The sequence below is a fragment of the Gymnoscopelus microlampas genome, assembly GCF_963454915.1.
Source record: "Gymnoscopelus microlampas genome assembly, chromosome: 1".
NCBI lineage: Eukaryota > Metazoa > Chordata > Actinopteri > Myctophiformes > Myctophidae > Gymnoscopelus > Gymnoscopelus microlampas.
In genome coordinates, this window is record NC_139962.1 from 42,013,591 (window position 1) to 42,029,180 (window position 15,590).

At 40.5% G+C, this 15,590-nt stretch overlaps 1 protein-coding gene across 1 annotated transcript in view; it reads right to left on the reverse strand.

Annotated features, from left to right (window-relative positions):
- smyd3 (SET and MYND domain containing 3) overlaps positions 1–15,590 on the reverse strand; it is a 41,440-nt gene that overhangs the window by 4,046 nt on the left and 21,804 nt on the right. The window contains exons 6-11 of the mRNA XM_084054974.1: positions 10,906–10,973; positions 6,859–6,961; positions 6,303–6,417; positions 6,123–6,133; positions 5,195–5,282; positions 4,938–5,109 (exon numbers count right to left, since the gene is read on the reverse strand). Coding sequence (XP_083911100.1) covers positions 4,938–5,109; positions 5,195–5,282; positions 6,123–6,133; positions 6,303–6,417; positions 6,859–6,961; positions 10,906–10,973 — 557 coding nt within the window. The remainder of the gene's footprint in view (positions 1–4,937; positions 5,110–5,194; positions 5,283–6,122; positions 6,134–6,302; positions 6,418–6,858; positions 6,962–10,905; positions 10,974–15,590) is intronic.

Sequence of the window (15,590 nt, forward strand, 5' to 3'; positions counted from 1 at the left end):
GGATGATGCATTTATGACATATGGTTTTTGTCAAAAAAATTATAATAATTACAGGTGAACGGTATGGAGTATCAAAACCATATTAGAGGTACAACTTGAGCATTTGTACCTAATTTGGCGGAAACAAATTTTGGGCACTTGTAGTTTGAAGAAAGGCAAAATAGCGGAAAATATACTTAAAGGACAACTTTGGTTTTTTACAACCAAGGTTTATATTTTAGCTTGTAATTAAAGTAAATAAATGATGAGTGTAATTTTTTTTTCATTTACTGCTTTCTATAGTTTTAGCATTTTTTGCGATATTTTTTACAGTGGGCGGGGGCATTCTGTCCGGTGGCTAAATATGCCTTTTTTACACAATAAAAAGGGTCCGGCTGTCTGAGATGGCCAGATGTGAGTTATTGGGAGCTAGAAGAGCTACTGTAAATAATAATAAAGAAAACGCCGGGTTAATGTGATAAAAAAATGCATATTTAGCCACCGGACAGAATGCCCCCGCCCACTGTGAAAACACTGTAAAAAAGATTGTGAAAATTGCTAAAACTATAGAAAGCAGTAAATTAAATTTTTTTAACACTCATCTTTTATTTACTTTAATTACAATCTAAAACATAAACATTGGTTGTAAAAAAACAAAGTTGTCCTTTAAGCAGAAATGGCCGTGCGGCCTATATGGGGAGTTGCATCATGATCCAAGGTAACCCCTCAACCCTCCTCCACTTCACTTGAAAATAGTTTGAGGGTCTTGTCAAGGTGTTAGCTTGTATATGACAAGAGCCTCCCAACCATTTATGATTGAAACAAGAAAACATAGGGGTGCTGTTTGGAAATGCATTTGAGGTGAATGAACAAGGAATGGCAAAAGATAAGTCAGTACAGTAGCAAGCCCATATTCCATGCTACAGACCAGTGCCATCCAAGAGTGCTAAGGCAATCTGGTGTGCCGTCTGCTTCAAATAACTTTGACACCAGTTGGTGTCCTACCCGACGATTAGTCACCCCATGGAGACTCGAATTCATGGATATATTTTTGTTTTTGTCGCATTCCTAAACCAATAATTTGATGAGGTTTGATGTGGTTCGGGTAGGAGACAAAAAAGAGACTCTTTGTGTCTCCTACCGGAACTGCTGCCGGTCATCAGATTTCAAAGTTACCTCCAGCCCTAATGAACGCACGCACGCACGCACGCACACCTCTCTGGAGAAAAGGAATGTAAAACAAGAACAAGACAAAACAAGAAGAGGATGAAGGAAGAGAAGGATATGTTTCATCCAGTCTCTCCACATTTTACACATCTTCTGGTTATATTCCTCCTCCTCCTCCTCTCAGTTTCCCCACCTCTCCCTTGTCTCCTATGTCAGGGATAATGTTTGTCGCCTCGCCTCGCCTCCTCTCTCTCTCTCTCTCTCTCTCTCTCTCTCTCTCTCTCTCTCTCTCTCTCTCTCTCTCTCTCTCTCTCTCTCTCTCTCTCTCTCTCTCTCTCTCTCTCTCTCTCTCTCTCTCTCTCTCTCTCTCTCTCTCTCTCTCTCTCTCTCTCTCTCTCTCTCTCTCTCTCTCTCTCTCTCTCTGCACATTATTTTTCTCTCAGTCTATTCTCCTCTTCCACCCAACCCCCCACGATCTCTCTCTAGTTATTTATTGATGGGCTGTTTCTCTCCCATGGATATGCTGTTCAGACCCTGCTGTGAATGTGTGTGTGTGTGTGTGTGTGTGTGTGTGTGTGTGTGTGTGTGTGTGTGTGTGTGTGCGTGTTTGCGTGTGTGTGTGTGTGTGTGTGTGTGTGTGTGTGTGTGTGTGTGCGTGTTTGCGTGTGTGTGTGTGTGTGTGTGTGTGTGTGTGTGTGTGTGTGTGTGTGTGTCTTGGCGATGTGCTTACACAGCTAAGAGGGCGCGCCACTAGACCCCTGTCCTTCACACACAAGATCAATTAGACACACGCACACACACACACACACACACACACAGAGTTTTATATGTGCAAACACATGCACATATAAATTGGTGTGTAAGATGGTGAACGTGAGAGAGGGGATGAGTAAAGTAGAAAAAGTAGAAAAAGGAGAGAGGAGAGAGAGAGAGGGGGGGGGGGGTGAGGGCATACAAGGACAGATCAAGCAGAATTCAAGCAGTCCAAATATTTGGGCACTTGTAGTGGCCAGTAGTTTTCTTCCAACTATCCTGCCCAAGTAATATTATCATTATTATGATTATTTTGATTTCATAGGGAGACAGTAAAGGGATAGGAATATCAATTCTGTTCAGGTAACAGATTATCAGACAGCATGTAACCATAACAGCATTGGGTGTAGGGCAGTAGCCACCATAACATTTCCATGGTTACACACCTAAATCTACTGACATGGAATCGGTTACTTAGCAACAGTCGTCGACAGGTACATGGGGCCAACATGGACATGCACATGGCAACATACAAACTCTGGACTGGATGAGATTGCACAGGATGCACACATGATTTCATGTCTATCAGTAGACACTACAAGGTTGAATGTGACATCACACATATTATCTATAGTCACACTGTGTAAGTTGACTGACACTGCACATATACAGTATCAGCCTTATTTGCCCCCAGTGCAGTGCACCCTCCTGAGCATGCTTTGCCCACAGAAGAATCTGCAAGCCAGAGTGCTGATGACCCACAGATTGCATGTGTAGCAATGCACAGGTGTCAGTGTTACATTACCCGGCGGTGGCATACAATGTCTACAAGGGCAGAGACATCAGTGGCCAGTAGCAAGGACCCTGTTTAGCACAGCACATCAATCTTCCAGAATGTGATCGATCTAGCACTTCTGCACTTCCAGCCAGAGCTGAAGTACCATGTGAGTGGTGACGGCAGACAGTAAAGTGGCAGCAGCATACATAAACAGGCAGAGGGGCCTGGACTCCCCTTGCATTTGCAGATTGGCTCAGATAATATGGGAGTGGACACATCCACAGTTCAAGTCCCTGAGGGCAATGCAGGTGCCGGTTCAGGCGAATCTTGCAGCAGTTCAGCTCTCCAGGGAGGGGCCCTTCCCATAAAATGGAGGCACATCCAGAGGCTGTGAGTGAGATCTGGGACTGCTTCGGTGGAGCCAGAGCCGATCCCTTGGGCATGGATGCAATGGCACATCAGTGGCCACATGGTATGCATTCCCTCGATCCCTTTGTCATCCTGCACCAACTGCTACACAAAGTCCAGGTGGAAGGGGTGAGCCTCCTTCTGGTGGCACCCAACTGGCCCCAAGTTATCTGATCTGAACCTCATTCAAGGACCTCCTGTCTCTCAGGCTCTCTTGGCCCCTGAAATGGCCGAATTTCTAGCCATGGGATTGCCCTAGTCTGAGGGTCCTTTTAGATTCGGCAGTAATTTCTCACTGATCTGTCATCAGCTCTCATTGTCAATGCAGATGTTGACTTGTCTGAATTGCATTAAATACAGTGTGAAACTATACTGCTGGTATACACCCTCAGTTAAATTAATACTGACTTTTGCTGTGTGGGAGGTAATTTGGGTCTTTTCTGATAACTCTGCTGGACAGGAGAAAGACACTTTAAGTCAGTACTATGAATATTTCACAAACAGAAGAAGTAACTGTCCATTCTACACCCATTGAGGTGTGTTGAAGTCTGTTGGTGGTTTGATCTGCATTTATAGATCTCAACAGCATGTAATCAAAGTAATAGTCTAGTCACGTTTAATTTCTATAAATAATTTATTAATGATAGAAAATTATCCCCATAGTCTAACACTTTCCAAACTATGAGGTTTTGTGCTCTAGATTATATTAAAAAACACCCACAAAAAACAGGATGAATTACAAATGTGGAATGTGTTCATTATGCGCTTGATGCAATAAGTCAAATCTGTTAATTGATTCATTAACTTGTTCATCTAGTCTCTGTAACTACTCTATGTCCCAAAAGATGGGGGGAAATCATCTAAGATAACATCTGACTTACTTCTAAAGGTAATTTGTTTTCTCTACAGTAATCTATATAAGAGGTAGCAGAAGGAGGTGAAGAGGAGGTGAAGGGGAGTAGAACGGCAGAGGAGTCCTCTCATCATAGTGATGGGTGGAATTAGCATTCCATTAGACTGTTCTGTGTTTAGCATTGCAAATTCTGCCATCTCTTAAGACACGTGCACAACACACAACCTGCATTCACATATGCATGCAAATAAGTGCACATTGTATTAACCCAGCGTTTAGCAAGGCTAATTCAACTATAATATTTTACACAAACAATTTTCCTGTTTCAAGAGTATTAGTGGTTATCACTGGTTTAACAGTGTTGCTGGTTTAGCAGCATTACTGGTTTAACTTCATTACTGGTTTAACTGCATTACTGGTTTAGCAGCATTACTGGTTTAACTGCATTACTGGTTTAATTGCATTACTGGTTTAATTGCATTACTGGTTTAACTGCATTACTGGTTTAATTGCATTACTGGTTTAATTGCATTACTGGTTTAACTGCATTACTGGTTTAACTGTCTGCATGACTGGTTTAACTGTCTGCATGACTGGTTTAACTGCATTACTGGTTTTAACTGGGGGGGGGGGGGGGACATAGATTGATGAAACAATAGGGAGCCGGCGTTTGATTCCAGCGCTAGGTTTGGATCAGCCCCTCTATACCTTGGAAAGCCTATGGTTCCTCCAGCCTACTGCATTAGTGGTTCAACAGTATTACTAATCACAGCGCAGTGAAGTAAACAGTAAACAATGACTGGCCTGCGCTGTCAAAAAGTACACAAACACACACACGCACAAACGCATGCACACACACGTACGCATGCACGCACAAATGCACACACACACACACACACACACACACACACACACACACACACACACACACACACACACACACACACACACACACACACACACACACACACACACACACACACACACACACACTCTCACCTATAGGCTGGTAATGTCTTAACTCCATAAACCAGTGCCTTCTCCCAGTAGGCAAGATTAATACAGGCATCCAGGGCCAAGTCTGTTATTCTCAGCTTGTATATATTGTGGTCAGGGACAGCAGTGTTGGCTGACAACAGATCAGTACATCCATCCAGGACAGATCGCCAGTCTGGAAGGAATGTTAAGGACATAACAGAGACATGGCAATTATCACAGACCCTCCCCTCACTGAGCTGCATTGAGCTGAAGGATACCCTGATCTGTCTGGAGCTTTTCAAGCCGAGGGATGGACTCCTTCAGAGGACACCATGAAGCTTCTTCACCAGAGAGCATTATGCCATCCTAACACACACACACACACACACACACACACATTTCAGAGAGCGAATAGAAAAACAATACTAGTATATACCACAGGTCAAATGGCTGTCACTGACACATGTCAGTTCAATACATTCTCACTTCGAATTCATCAAATACCGTTGTTCATTTGGTTACATTTGCACACTAGCGCTGACAGCCAATATTGCCAGTCAAATACTTACTCTGTGCTTTTTAGATAACTCAATAAAATCATATGGCGTTCACATTGGAAAAACTAAAGATCAGGAAACAATGGATGATATATAATATATATAATAATAATAAACTTTATTTATATAGCACCTTTTTAAACAATCTTACAAAGTGCTTAACAACATATATGGATAATTATTTCCTATACTGATTATTTGACAAAGGTCACAACCATTCAAAGATATAGACTAGTGTTAATTCATATGCTTGTTCAGCTGGCTCTCATTGACTTCCATCAAACTTCCATCAAACAAGGAGAGAATTCTCCATCTCCATCCATTTGTAGCTATTACACAGTTGTATGTTTTATTCAATCACCCACTGTCAAAGGGTTCTCAAAGTGGGGTCCAGGGACCACCAGGGGTCAGTGAGGGGGTTCTAGGGCATCCCTCAGCAACAGTTTAATTTCACAAGAATTTAGCCCAATGGGAGAATGTATAAGAATGACTTCAGATCGTACTGTCCACTGTTGGCCTATTTCCTAATCACAACAGTTGTATAATTCTGTAGAACAACCAAAAACACCCTCCAAAACTTTCGGCATCCTAGTAGCAGCTCTGCAGTTCTATGGAATAAGCCAGTGAGCTACTGTAGGGGGTGGCTTACATGGCTGGAGCCTAGAATGTATTCTCAAAAGCCACAGATCTAAAATTGTTATTGTTATTATTTTCAATTATTAATAGAGATGAGCATATAAATTAGCATAACAAAGAGTTTAATTTAGAATGTTGCATGTATTAATAGAGAAGAGCAATATACATTATCATTACAAAGAGTTTAATTTACCGATACCTTCAGTAGAGTCACATGTCTGACAGTGGCAGGTAAAGTTGTATTGTTCGTCCAACTGATTTTGTCTGTCTGACGACACCGATACTGATGATATGTAACTGATAGTCAGCTAGACAGATGGACACAGACAGACAGTTATTTGATTATTTTCTGTTTCAGTTTAGTATCAGTTTGTTAATCATATTATTTTATTTATAAATCATTTGTTTACCGTATTCATTTATATTGAGTAAATTTACAGCTGAATTGTATTCACTTTGGATCTAGTCTAGTATGAATGCATGTGTGAGTGCACTGGTTCAGAGAAGAGTGTGTGGGCATTAATGTTCAGGATGTTTACAGGTTTAGGTTTAGCGTTAGACTACTGAAAATAACTGAGAATGCTCAATTGCCCATCTCTACTTTTCAAATATTTATACACACACACACACACACACACACACACACACACACACACACACACACACACACACACACACACACACACACACACACACACACACACACACACACACACACACACACACACACACACACACACACACGTTACCTCCTCTTCAGGTGTGATGTCTTTAATGGCTCTGAGGTTCAGTTTGGTTTTCTCAAACATCATCACACAGTTTGGTCGACAGTCGTGATTTAACAGAGACAGACTGTGAGACAGAAACACAGAACATGACATGTCATATTCATCTTTCATTTCATTTATGTGTTTATTTGGGAGGGACAACATTAATGAACAATACATACAGTATAATGCATTGTAATTACACAGGATTTAGCAAAAGATTCAAATTTTCATGTAACATAAAAAACACAGCATACAGAGTACTGTAATACTGTAGGTCAATACAATATAATACAAATAAATTACATTACAAGCTAGAAAAGAACGGTAGTCAGTCCAAGACCATGAAAGTCTTTTTATACGTTGTCGCATGATTGGTGTTCTAGTAACCAATTTTTACGTTAAGTTTAAAAGCAGTGAAAAAGCAGTGATAGTTGGTAGACTGTTCCACGACAACCTCCTCTGCATGTCACTGCATATCTATCATATTTGTTATCATTTATATCATATCCATTACTATTTATCATTTCTGTCATATTCAAATTATTGTACGTTTATCACATCAGATATGCTATCATTTATCATTTATCATATCTATGCTACTGTCGCTGTGGGGTAGAATATATGTGGGGTAGAATATAAGTTATAATTTATCATGTACATTTTATCTGTTATTATTTACCATCTTCGTGTTATCATTTATAATTTCTATCATATTCAAAGGGTGAAACAACAACAATCAAGGAGTGTGTATCTTATATGTATATATATGTATTTGTGCGTGCGTGCGTGCGTGCGTGTGTGCGCGCACCTCCAAGATGGTGAGTAGCTCATTAGCATACTAACTAGATGAATTAACCAAACCACATCCCACATTAACAACACTGTCACACTCACACAAACTAGTGAGAGAGAGAAAGAGTTGGACTACTAGGGGGTTTCTCCTGTATACCTGACTGTATGGGATGTAACAAATACAATCTCAAATCTTGAATCTAGAGGTGTGGGTTCCTCAGATTTATCCTCTCCTCAGGAAAACCCATGGTTGCTAGGCAACCCAAAACGTCAGTTAACACACACACACACACACACACACACACACACACACACACACACACACACACACACACACACACACACACACACACACACACAACACACACACACACACACACACACACACACACACACACACACACACACACACACACACACACACACACGCCATGGTTTGGTTAAGCCTCTGTGACCATCTGACATCTCAACCTCAGCCAGATATACTCCCTGCATGCCTGCAGTGTGTGTGTGTGTGTGTGTGTGTGTGTGTGTGTGTGTGTGTGTGTGTGTGTGTGTGTGTGTGTGTGTGTGTATCCATGCTAACAACATGTTCAGTGACAGGCCAAATCCCTTCGCATTCACACTGGGACACAATACAGGGATTACAGAGCATACCACCAAGCTGTGTGTGTGTGTGTGTGTGTGTGTGTGTGTGTGTGTGTGTGTGTGTGTGTGTGTGTGTGTGTGTGTGTGTGTGTGTGTGTGTGTGTGTGTGTGTGTGTGTGTGTGTGTGTGTGTGTGTGTGTGTGTGTGTAGCCTATCGCCAAACAAAGAGAGAGAGAGAGGGAGAGAGAGAGAGTGTTGGATGAGGTAGAACACTGTCAGTGTGTATTAATGTTTAATGTTATGTTTTCAGAAGATAAATTATTTCATAGGCACATGAGCTGTCAATCTCCTCTTTCTGTCCAAGAGAGAGAGAGAGAGAGAGAGAGAGAGAGAGAGAGAGAGAGAGAGAGAGAGAGAGAGAGAGAGAGAGAGAGAATGTGTTCCTGACATAGGCCACACTTTGGAACAAATGTTGGACATGGACCTTGTTGTTGACTGATTGAGCTTATCCTGGCCTGGATGAGGATAAGTAGGGGTACATGAGATCTGCAGTAGGCAGTGGTCCCAGGAAGGGACATTCATTAGTGTGGTTGCCCGAACAGGGCAACCAGACTATAGTACTCTTCCGACTTTATTCTTCTTCTAGATAAACTTTATTTTGATGCGCAATTTCTCACACAGTTTCATTTTCATGCCATATGTCAAATTGACCGGCTTCACCGGCAATCGACTGCTTGTACTTTGCTAAGACATTGGTTACATAGTTTAATTGATATTGATTTATTAGTGCATTAAATGTCCCCATCCACTTTAATGGGAAAATGAAAAAATTCCCATTCAAGTATTTCTTTCTCAGAAACCGTAAGCGCTAGAGTTACAAGACTTGGAGGGGAGGTTCATAATTTAGTGCGAAATTATTTAAAAAATAATTACACCAGTTGTCCTCATGGTGGTGCTTTAACAGCCCACTTTACGTTTTGGCCTATAACTCTTGAACCATCGGTCGTAGAGTAAAAAAAAACGTTTCCCCTGGATTCCTTGGGTCCTGATGCAACTCCCCATATAGACCACGCCCATTTGCGTCTAGATAGATTATCCGCCATTTTGAATTTTCTTCAAAACACACTTTTTGCACCTTTTCCTACAGATCTTCTCCAAATCTCACAAAAATCGGTACACATGATCTCTGGACCCATGCGATAAACCTATCCAAACGGCATTTGATAGTAGTCCTTACCGTTCGTCCGTACTTGCCTTCCAAAGTTAGTGGGAGGGGCCCGTTTTACAAAAAATGCCAAAAATCACAAACGAAACATCCAGTCAATCCCAAATTTGAATCACATGTCAAGGGTGGTTTACTCAACGAATCCCCAAAAGCATCTCCACTTTGATCCATAGGGGGCGCTACAAATGCGCAAAATGTAACCAAAATGTTTGATGCAAAAAACATGATTTTTGGGGGGATCAATCCTCTCAAAATGAAACGCGAGTGATCTCAGGAGTGACGTGACAATATGATTGGCCCGTTAAATTTATGGGAGGGGCCTATTTCGTTAGTGGGAGGGGCCTATTTCCTAAAATCAAAACGGCACATATCACAAATGCGGGATGCGATCCGCGCCGAATTCGAATAGCACGTCACGCGGCCTCCGACGGAATTCCTCCTGCCGTATTCCTCGCGGCCCGGCGGCCGCGACCCGCGACCGATGTCGGCGCAACCACACTTTGCAATTTCCCAGAATTATTATCAAGCTAGCTATAGCAGATAACTTAAACAGGACGGTGTGTCCGGGTAGCTCAGTTGGTAGAGCACTCGCCGTCGCCTTTGGACCTCAAGATTTTGTTCTGTTTTTTATTTTTTTACGTATTTCATTAGGTTTTTTCCATTTTAAAATACAAGAAATACATTTGTAAACACAGAAAACCGCAACAATACAACAATACACGTGGGCGCTATACTTAATTGACCGTATGGTTCCCATGGTTTGCTCAATGTATCTTCACTGAAAATAGCAGTAGATATATTCAGATGATGGATGGATGGATGGATCCAGATATTCACATTGTTGCTGTCAGGCAGACACTTTGTTTTGACTTGTTTTTTTGTAAATTAACGCCCCACTTCATCATACTACAGCGTCACACCAAAGCATCAAAAGTAGCAGATCTAAAAGCTCGAAACACAGCGCGAGACGATACACAGATAAAATAAGTAGGTAGGCGTGTGTGTTAAACGTTCAATGACAACGTTTCTGGACCACAAAAACGTTACTTTTTTACATTTTCGTTGCATTTCAACGTTTTGGTTTAAGGTTAGGTTTAGGGTTAGGGTTAGGGGTTAGGTTTGGGTTTATGGTTCGTTAGTATGCAACGTAAAATCGACGAGTGACCCTACATGGTTCTCATCTGCGCACCACGTTCACATGCAAGTGTGTGCACTTTGTAACTGTCTGTTTTCCCTTTATCTGACTGCACTGGCAGTGTTTATGTCCTTTGTACATCCTGTACTTATTATTATGTGGACATAAATAAATATGTTGTGTGTGTGTGTGTGTGTGTGTGTGTGTGTGTGTGTGTGTGTGTGTGTGTGTGTGTGTGTGTGTGTGTGTGTGTGTGTGTGTGTGTGTGTGTGTGTGTGTGTGTTACCTGGGGTAGAGTCCCACACCAATCTCTTGTAGCTCTCCATCACTGATGGTGAAGCAATTACAGGTTACCTAGAGATAGACAATGTGGAGGTCAGATAAATCATATACATGTTTTATTAGTTAGTTAAATTAGTTTAGTTAACTATTAGTTATTATTATTATGATAACCTTCACCAACGGACAGGGGGTTATGTTTTCAACCCCTTCAGTTTGAACGTTAGAAGTCATAAATGGATTTGCAGGAAACAAGGGAGAACTGATCAACTTTTCAAACTGATAGGCCAAGAGCGGGCATGGCAGTGAACATGGCTTCTGATAAAAAACACTTAACCAATTTTAAAATGGATTGAAGTAACAACATGAAACGTTGTATGCCTAACAGAGATATACAGTAAGAGGTAAACCCTTACATTATTGGTCCATTAAAACCAAACACTGGAGAGCTAATTTCCAGCCACTTAACAAATAATATAGGCCTACATCCAAAGCTGTGTTTACACTAGAATACCTGTACATTTCTGAGAAATAAATTAACATCAATTGCAGTACAGTACTTAATGATCAAGCAAGAGGGGTCTATAAGCCAGCGAGACTTGGCATTTGGGGATGCTAAAATATGTATTTGGGACGAGCTCCCTCGCTGTCACACAGCATGTGTGGTAGGTAGCCCCGCTGTGGGCTGTCACACATGCTCTCTCTCGCCAAGTACTGTATAAACAGGGCTTCATCGTTCATTAGCAGTGTCTTATATCTACAGGCTCCACCTTCAGTCCAACTTCGACACTAATGTCTTTCCTAACTATAACGATCGTCTCTGACCTAAATGTATTCAGATTTGTGATATTTTACAGTGCCAACGATCTACCATTACGTTCAACGCAACGAAGCTGCACTGCATTTTTTTTTTTTTTTTTTTTTTTTTTGCTTTATAAATAAGTTACAGGAGTTCTTACTGTATATGGTGTGTGTGATATGAAATTTGAGCTTACCCTAATCACAATAATCCCCGCATATATCGGTATCGGTTGATATCGGTATCGGTAATTAAGAGTTGGACAATATCGGTATATCGGTTATCGGTAAAAAAGCCAATATCGGACAACCCTAATAATAATAATATAATAAACATCAAAAACAGGTTTATGAAGTGCTTCACAGATATAAACACAAGCACAAAAAATATAAAAGCAATTCAATAAAAGAAATAAGAACATAAAAAGGGACAATAAAATGAAATTAAGAGTGAAAGTTCACACTCAAGTGCCGTGATAACAATGCACTCATTTTTACTAGATAAGGTAACGTAATATTGTCGGATACACTGGCATTCCAAATCGGCGTACATGATGGCAAAATTGTATATACAGTAAATTGCAGGTATTTAAAGCAAGTGTGAATGTGGTGATCTAGCTGATGTGGAAATGGAATACCAATTGCACAGCATTTACAGAGGTACAGTATGAACTCTGCTGAGTGCATTCTTTCAAGTTAAAGGTTTTGTGAAACATCCAGCATTTAATGTTCAATAGAAGTCATTTAGATTTGATCTCTCAGACGTCCCACAATGCAAATGGCTGGTGTGATTAAAGGCACAGATCAAAGATGTATTAATGACTCTGGCTTTCAGTAGAAAGCAACACATCAGTCTGAATAACGAACTGTTTGAAAAAGTGGATCAAAGGGGAGAGGGAGAGAGAGAGAAACAGGCAGATAAGAGTAAAAACTAAACACTGAAAACTCAAAATAATTTCAAAGAACTGTTTGATCTGTCAGTAAAACACACACACACACACACACACACACACACACACACACACACACACACACACACACACACACACACACACACACACACACACACACACACACACACACACACACACACACACACACACACACACACACACACAGTCAGTTAGATATATACAGTACAGTCTAGGAAAGAACTGTATATCTATCTATCTAAGAAATACCACGGTGTACGGCATTTCATGGAATTTAAATTAATTTAGTTAAAGGTGCAGTAAGTGATATTTGTCTGTTAAAATAAGGGTTGAATAGCTCTATAGTCTGATAGTAATCATTGCTATGGAGTGTTTGTTCAGTAACTGGTCTGAAATAAGGGATGAGTGAAGACGAGGGATGAGAGATATATATCGCGATACGTTTTCGTGACGATATGTATCGTTTTGGCGTTTTTCTTTTTTTCAATAATAATAATGCAAAAACAGAAGTATTTGTTTGCATTTTCTTTTTTTCCACCCCATATATTTTCATAAGCTCCCCCCCATATATTTTCATAATAAAAAAGTGCCATATCGTATCGTATCGATATCGTGAGCCCAATATCGTGTATTGTAACATGAAATTATCGGCCCTAATATATATATATATATATATATATATATATATATATATATATATATATATATATATATATATATATATAGAGAGAGAGAGAGAGAGAGAAGATAGTTTTAGAGAGAAAGGAGGGAAGGAATAAAGAAATTAAACTGGGAGAGAGATATGAGGTGATGTCAAACAGACAATGGTGGAGCGCAGAGCTCTCTCTGTTTCTCTCTCGCTCTCTTTCAGTCTCAGGGGATGAAAATCACTCTAGCAGAAGATCTACATCTGCAAGAGGTTGGTAAAACACATGCATGCGCAGTGTTTTACACATGCATGCGCATACCCCTAAAACGCAGAATCTGGTTACACTGAGTCTAGAAACCTTAATGAATGATTCTACTTTTCTCTCTCTCATTCGCTCTCCATCCCTATATCATTGAGAGAAGAATTTACTAAATCACAAATCACAGTGGAGTGGAGCTGATCTAAGGTCAGCTGGGACACTGTTTATCATGTAGTGGTTTTGAGACTGAAGTTGCTTCCTGCCTTAAAGTGCTGTTGCAATAAAACAATATTTGAAGTCTAAAGATAATTGGGATGTCTGCAGCAACGTCATCGTCTGACATCGGCCACATGAAGTCAGAGATCCACATTAGGGACCAAATAACAGACTTTCAAGGCCATCTCTCAAAGGCACTGCCTGTGTCTTGTGGCGTCCCGCAAGGGAGTGTCTTAGGCCCCCTGTTGTTTTTATAAACGACCTCCAAGCTGCTTGTTCTGTTCATTTGTTGCGGACGATTCACCCATCCTAGCCTCAGATGAGGTTGTGGTTGTAAGTTGCATGCCACCCGTGGCAATGAATTCAAGAAAACAAGTTATCCCCTCAGCCCAGGTTGCACAAACATATCCTCCCCCAGCATTACTCTTAGGGGCCAAATCCTCAGTAAGCTACCTCGGTTGCTTGCTAGATCGCAGCCTGGGTGGTGAAACCATGGCCCTTAAGACCATGAGCAAGGTGAATAACAGACCAAATTCTTAGCCAGGAAAGCGCAGTTTCTGTACTCAGCCAGTCTTCGTTTATTAGCAAACTCACTGGTTTTATGTTGTTTGGATTATGCTATTGGCTCATAGTATGGTGGCCTAACCAAAGCCCTAAAAGAGAAGTTTCAGGTTTCTCAAAATAGGCTGGTCAGGGTTGTCTTGGGGCTATCTCTTAGGGACCATGTTGGAAAACAGCATTTCCAGCAGCTGGGCTGGCTCCCTCTGGCAGCCAGGTCAGTTCAATTACAGCTGAACATGGTACATAACATCTACATCAACAGTAATCCTGTGTACCATTGCAATATTTTTAAGATGTGTAGCTAAGTCCATTCCCATCTAACCAGAGCCAGCATTGCAGACCTGAACATGCCCACGCTCATTTAGATTAGGATTTGGCTTACTATTTATAATATTATAATAGCATTTTGTAATGAAGGTCAAGTATAAATGCATTGCAGTAAGCTTATAACACTGTACAATTACAGTTATAAGTACTCATACTGCAATCATAACACATTATAAACCATTTTATAATGACACTTCCTAAGCATCCCATGTTAATTATCATAGTTGTAAGTCATTATAATCCTTTTATCATGTTTAATAATGACTCTTCTAATGTATTATAATCATTGTTAAAATCCATTATACTCTCATTATAAGTCACTATAAGTGTTAATTTATTGTTTTAAGAAAATATCAAATGTATGCAAGCTTATGGACAATTATAATACTTGACCTTATAAGTCATTATAACATGCTTTATAATGTGTTATATGGTTATAAAGCATTATGAGTATGTATTAGAATGCATTATAGACATGAGATGCATAGCAACAACATAGAGTCAGAAGCAATAGAAATGTCTATTTTCAACATCGACGGCAATGCTGAGAACAGATGGAACAGCACATACAATCAGATATACATTGAAATCGAACACATACAATTATAACTACTTGTTTTACATCTCATATTGCCATTGCCAGTTTATCACACTGCTTAAGTTTTCTGTATATTGTGCAGCTCTAGTAGCTATAAAGCCCAAGAGATTCTACAAACCTCTCGCACGCGCACACACACACACACACACACACACACACACACACACACACACACACACACACACACACACACACACACACACACACACACACACACACACACACACACACACACACACACACACACACACACACACACACACACACACACAATATGGTATAAAAAGATTTGAGTTTTTAACTGAAGGCTGATGTTAAGTATTCATGGTTTTAATGGTAGAAGTATCCTTGT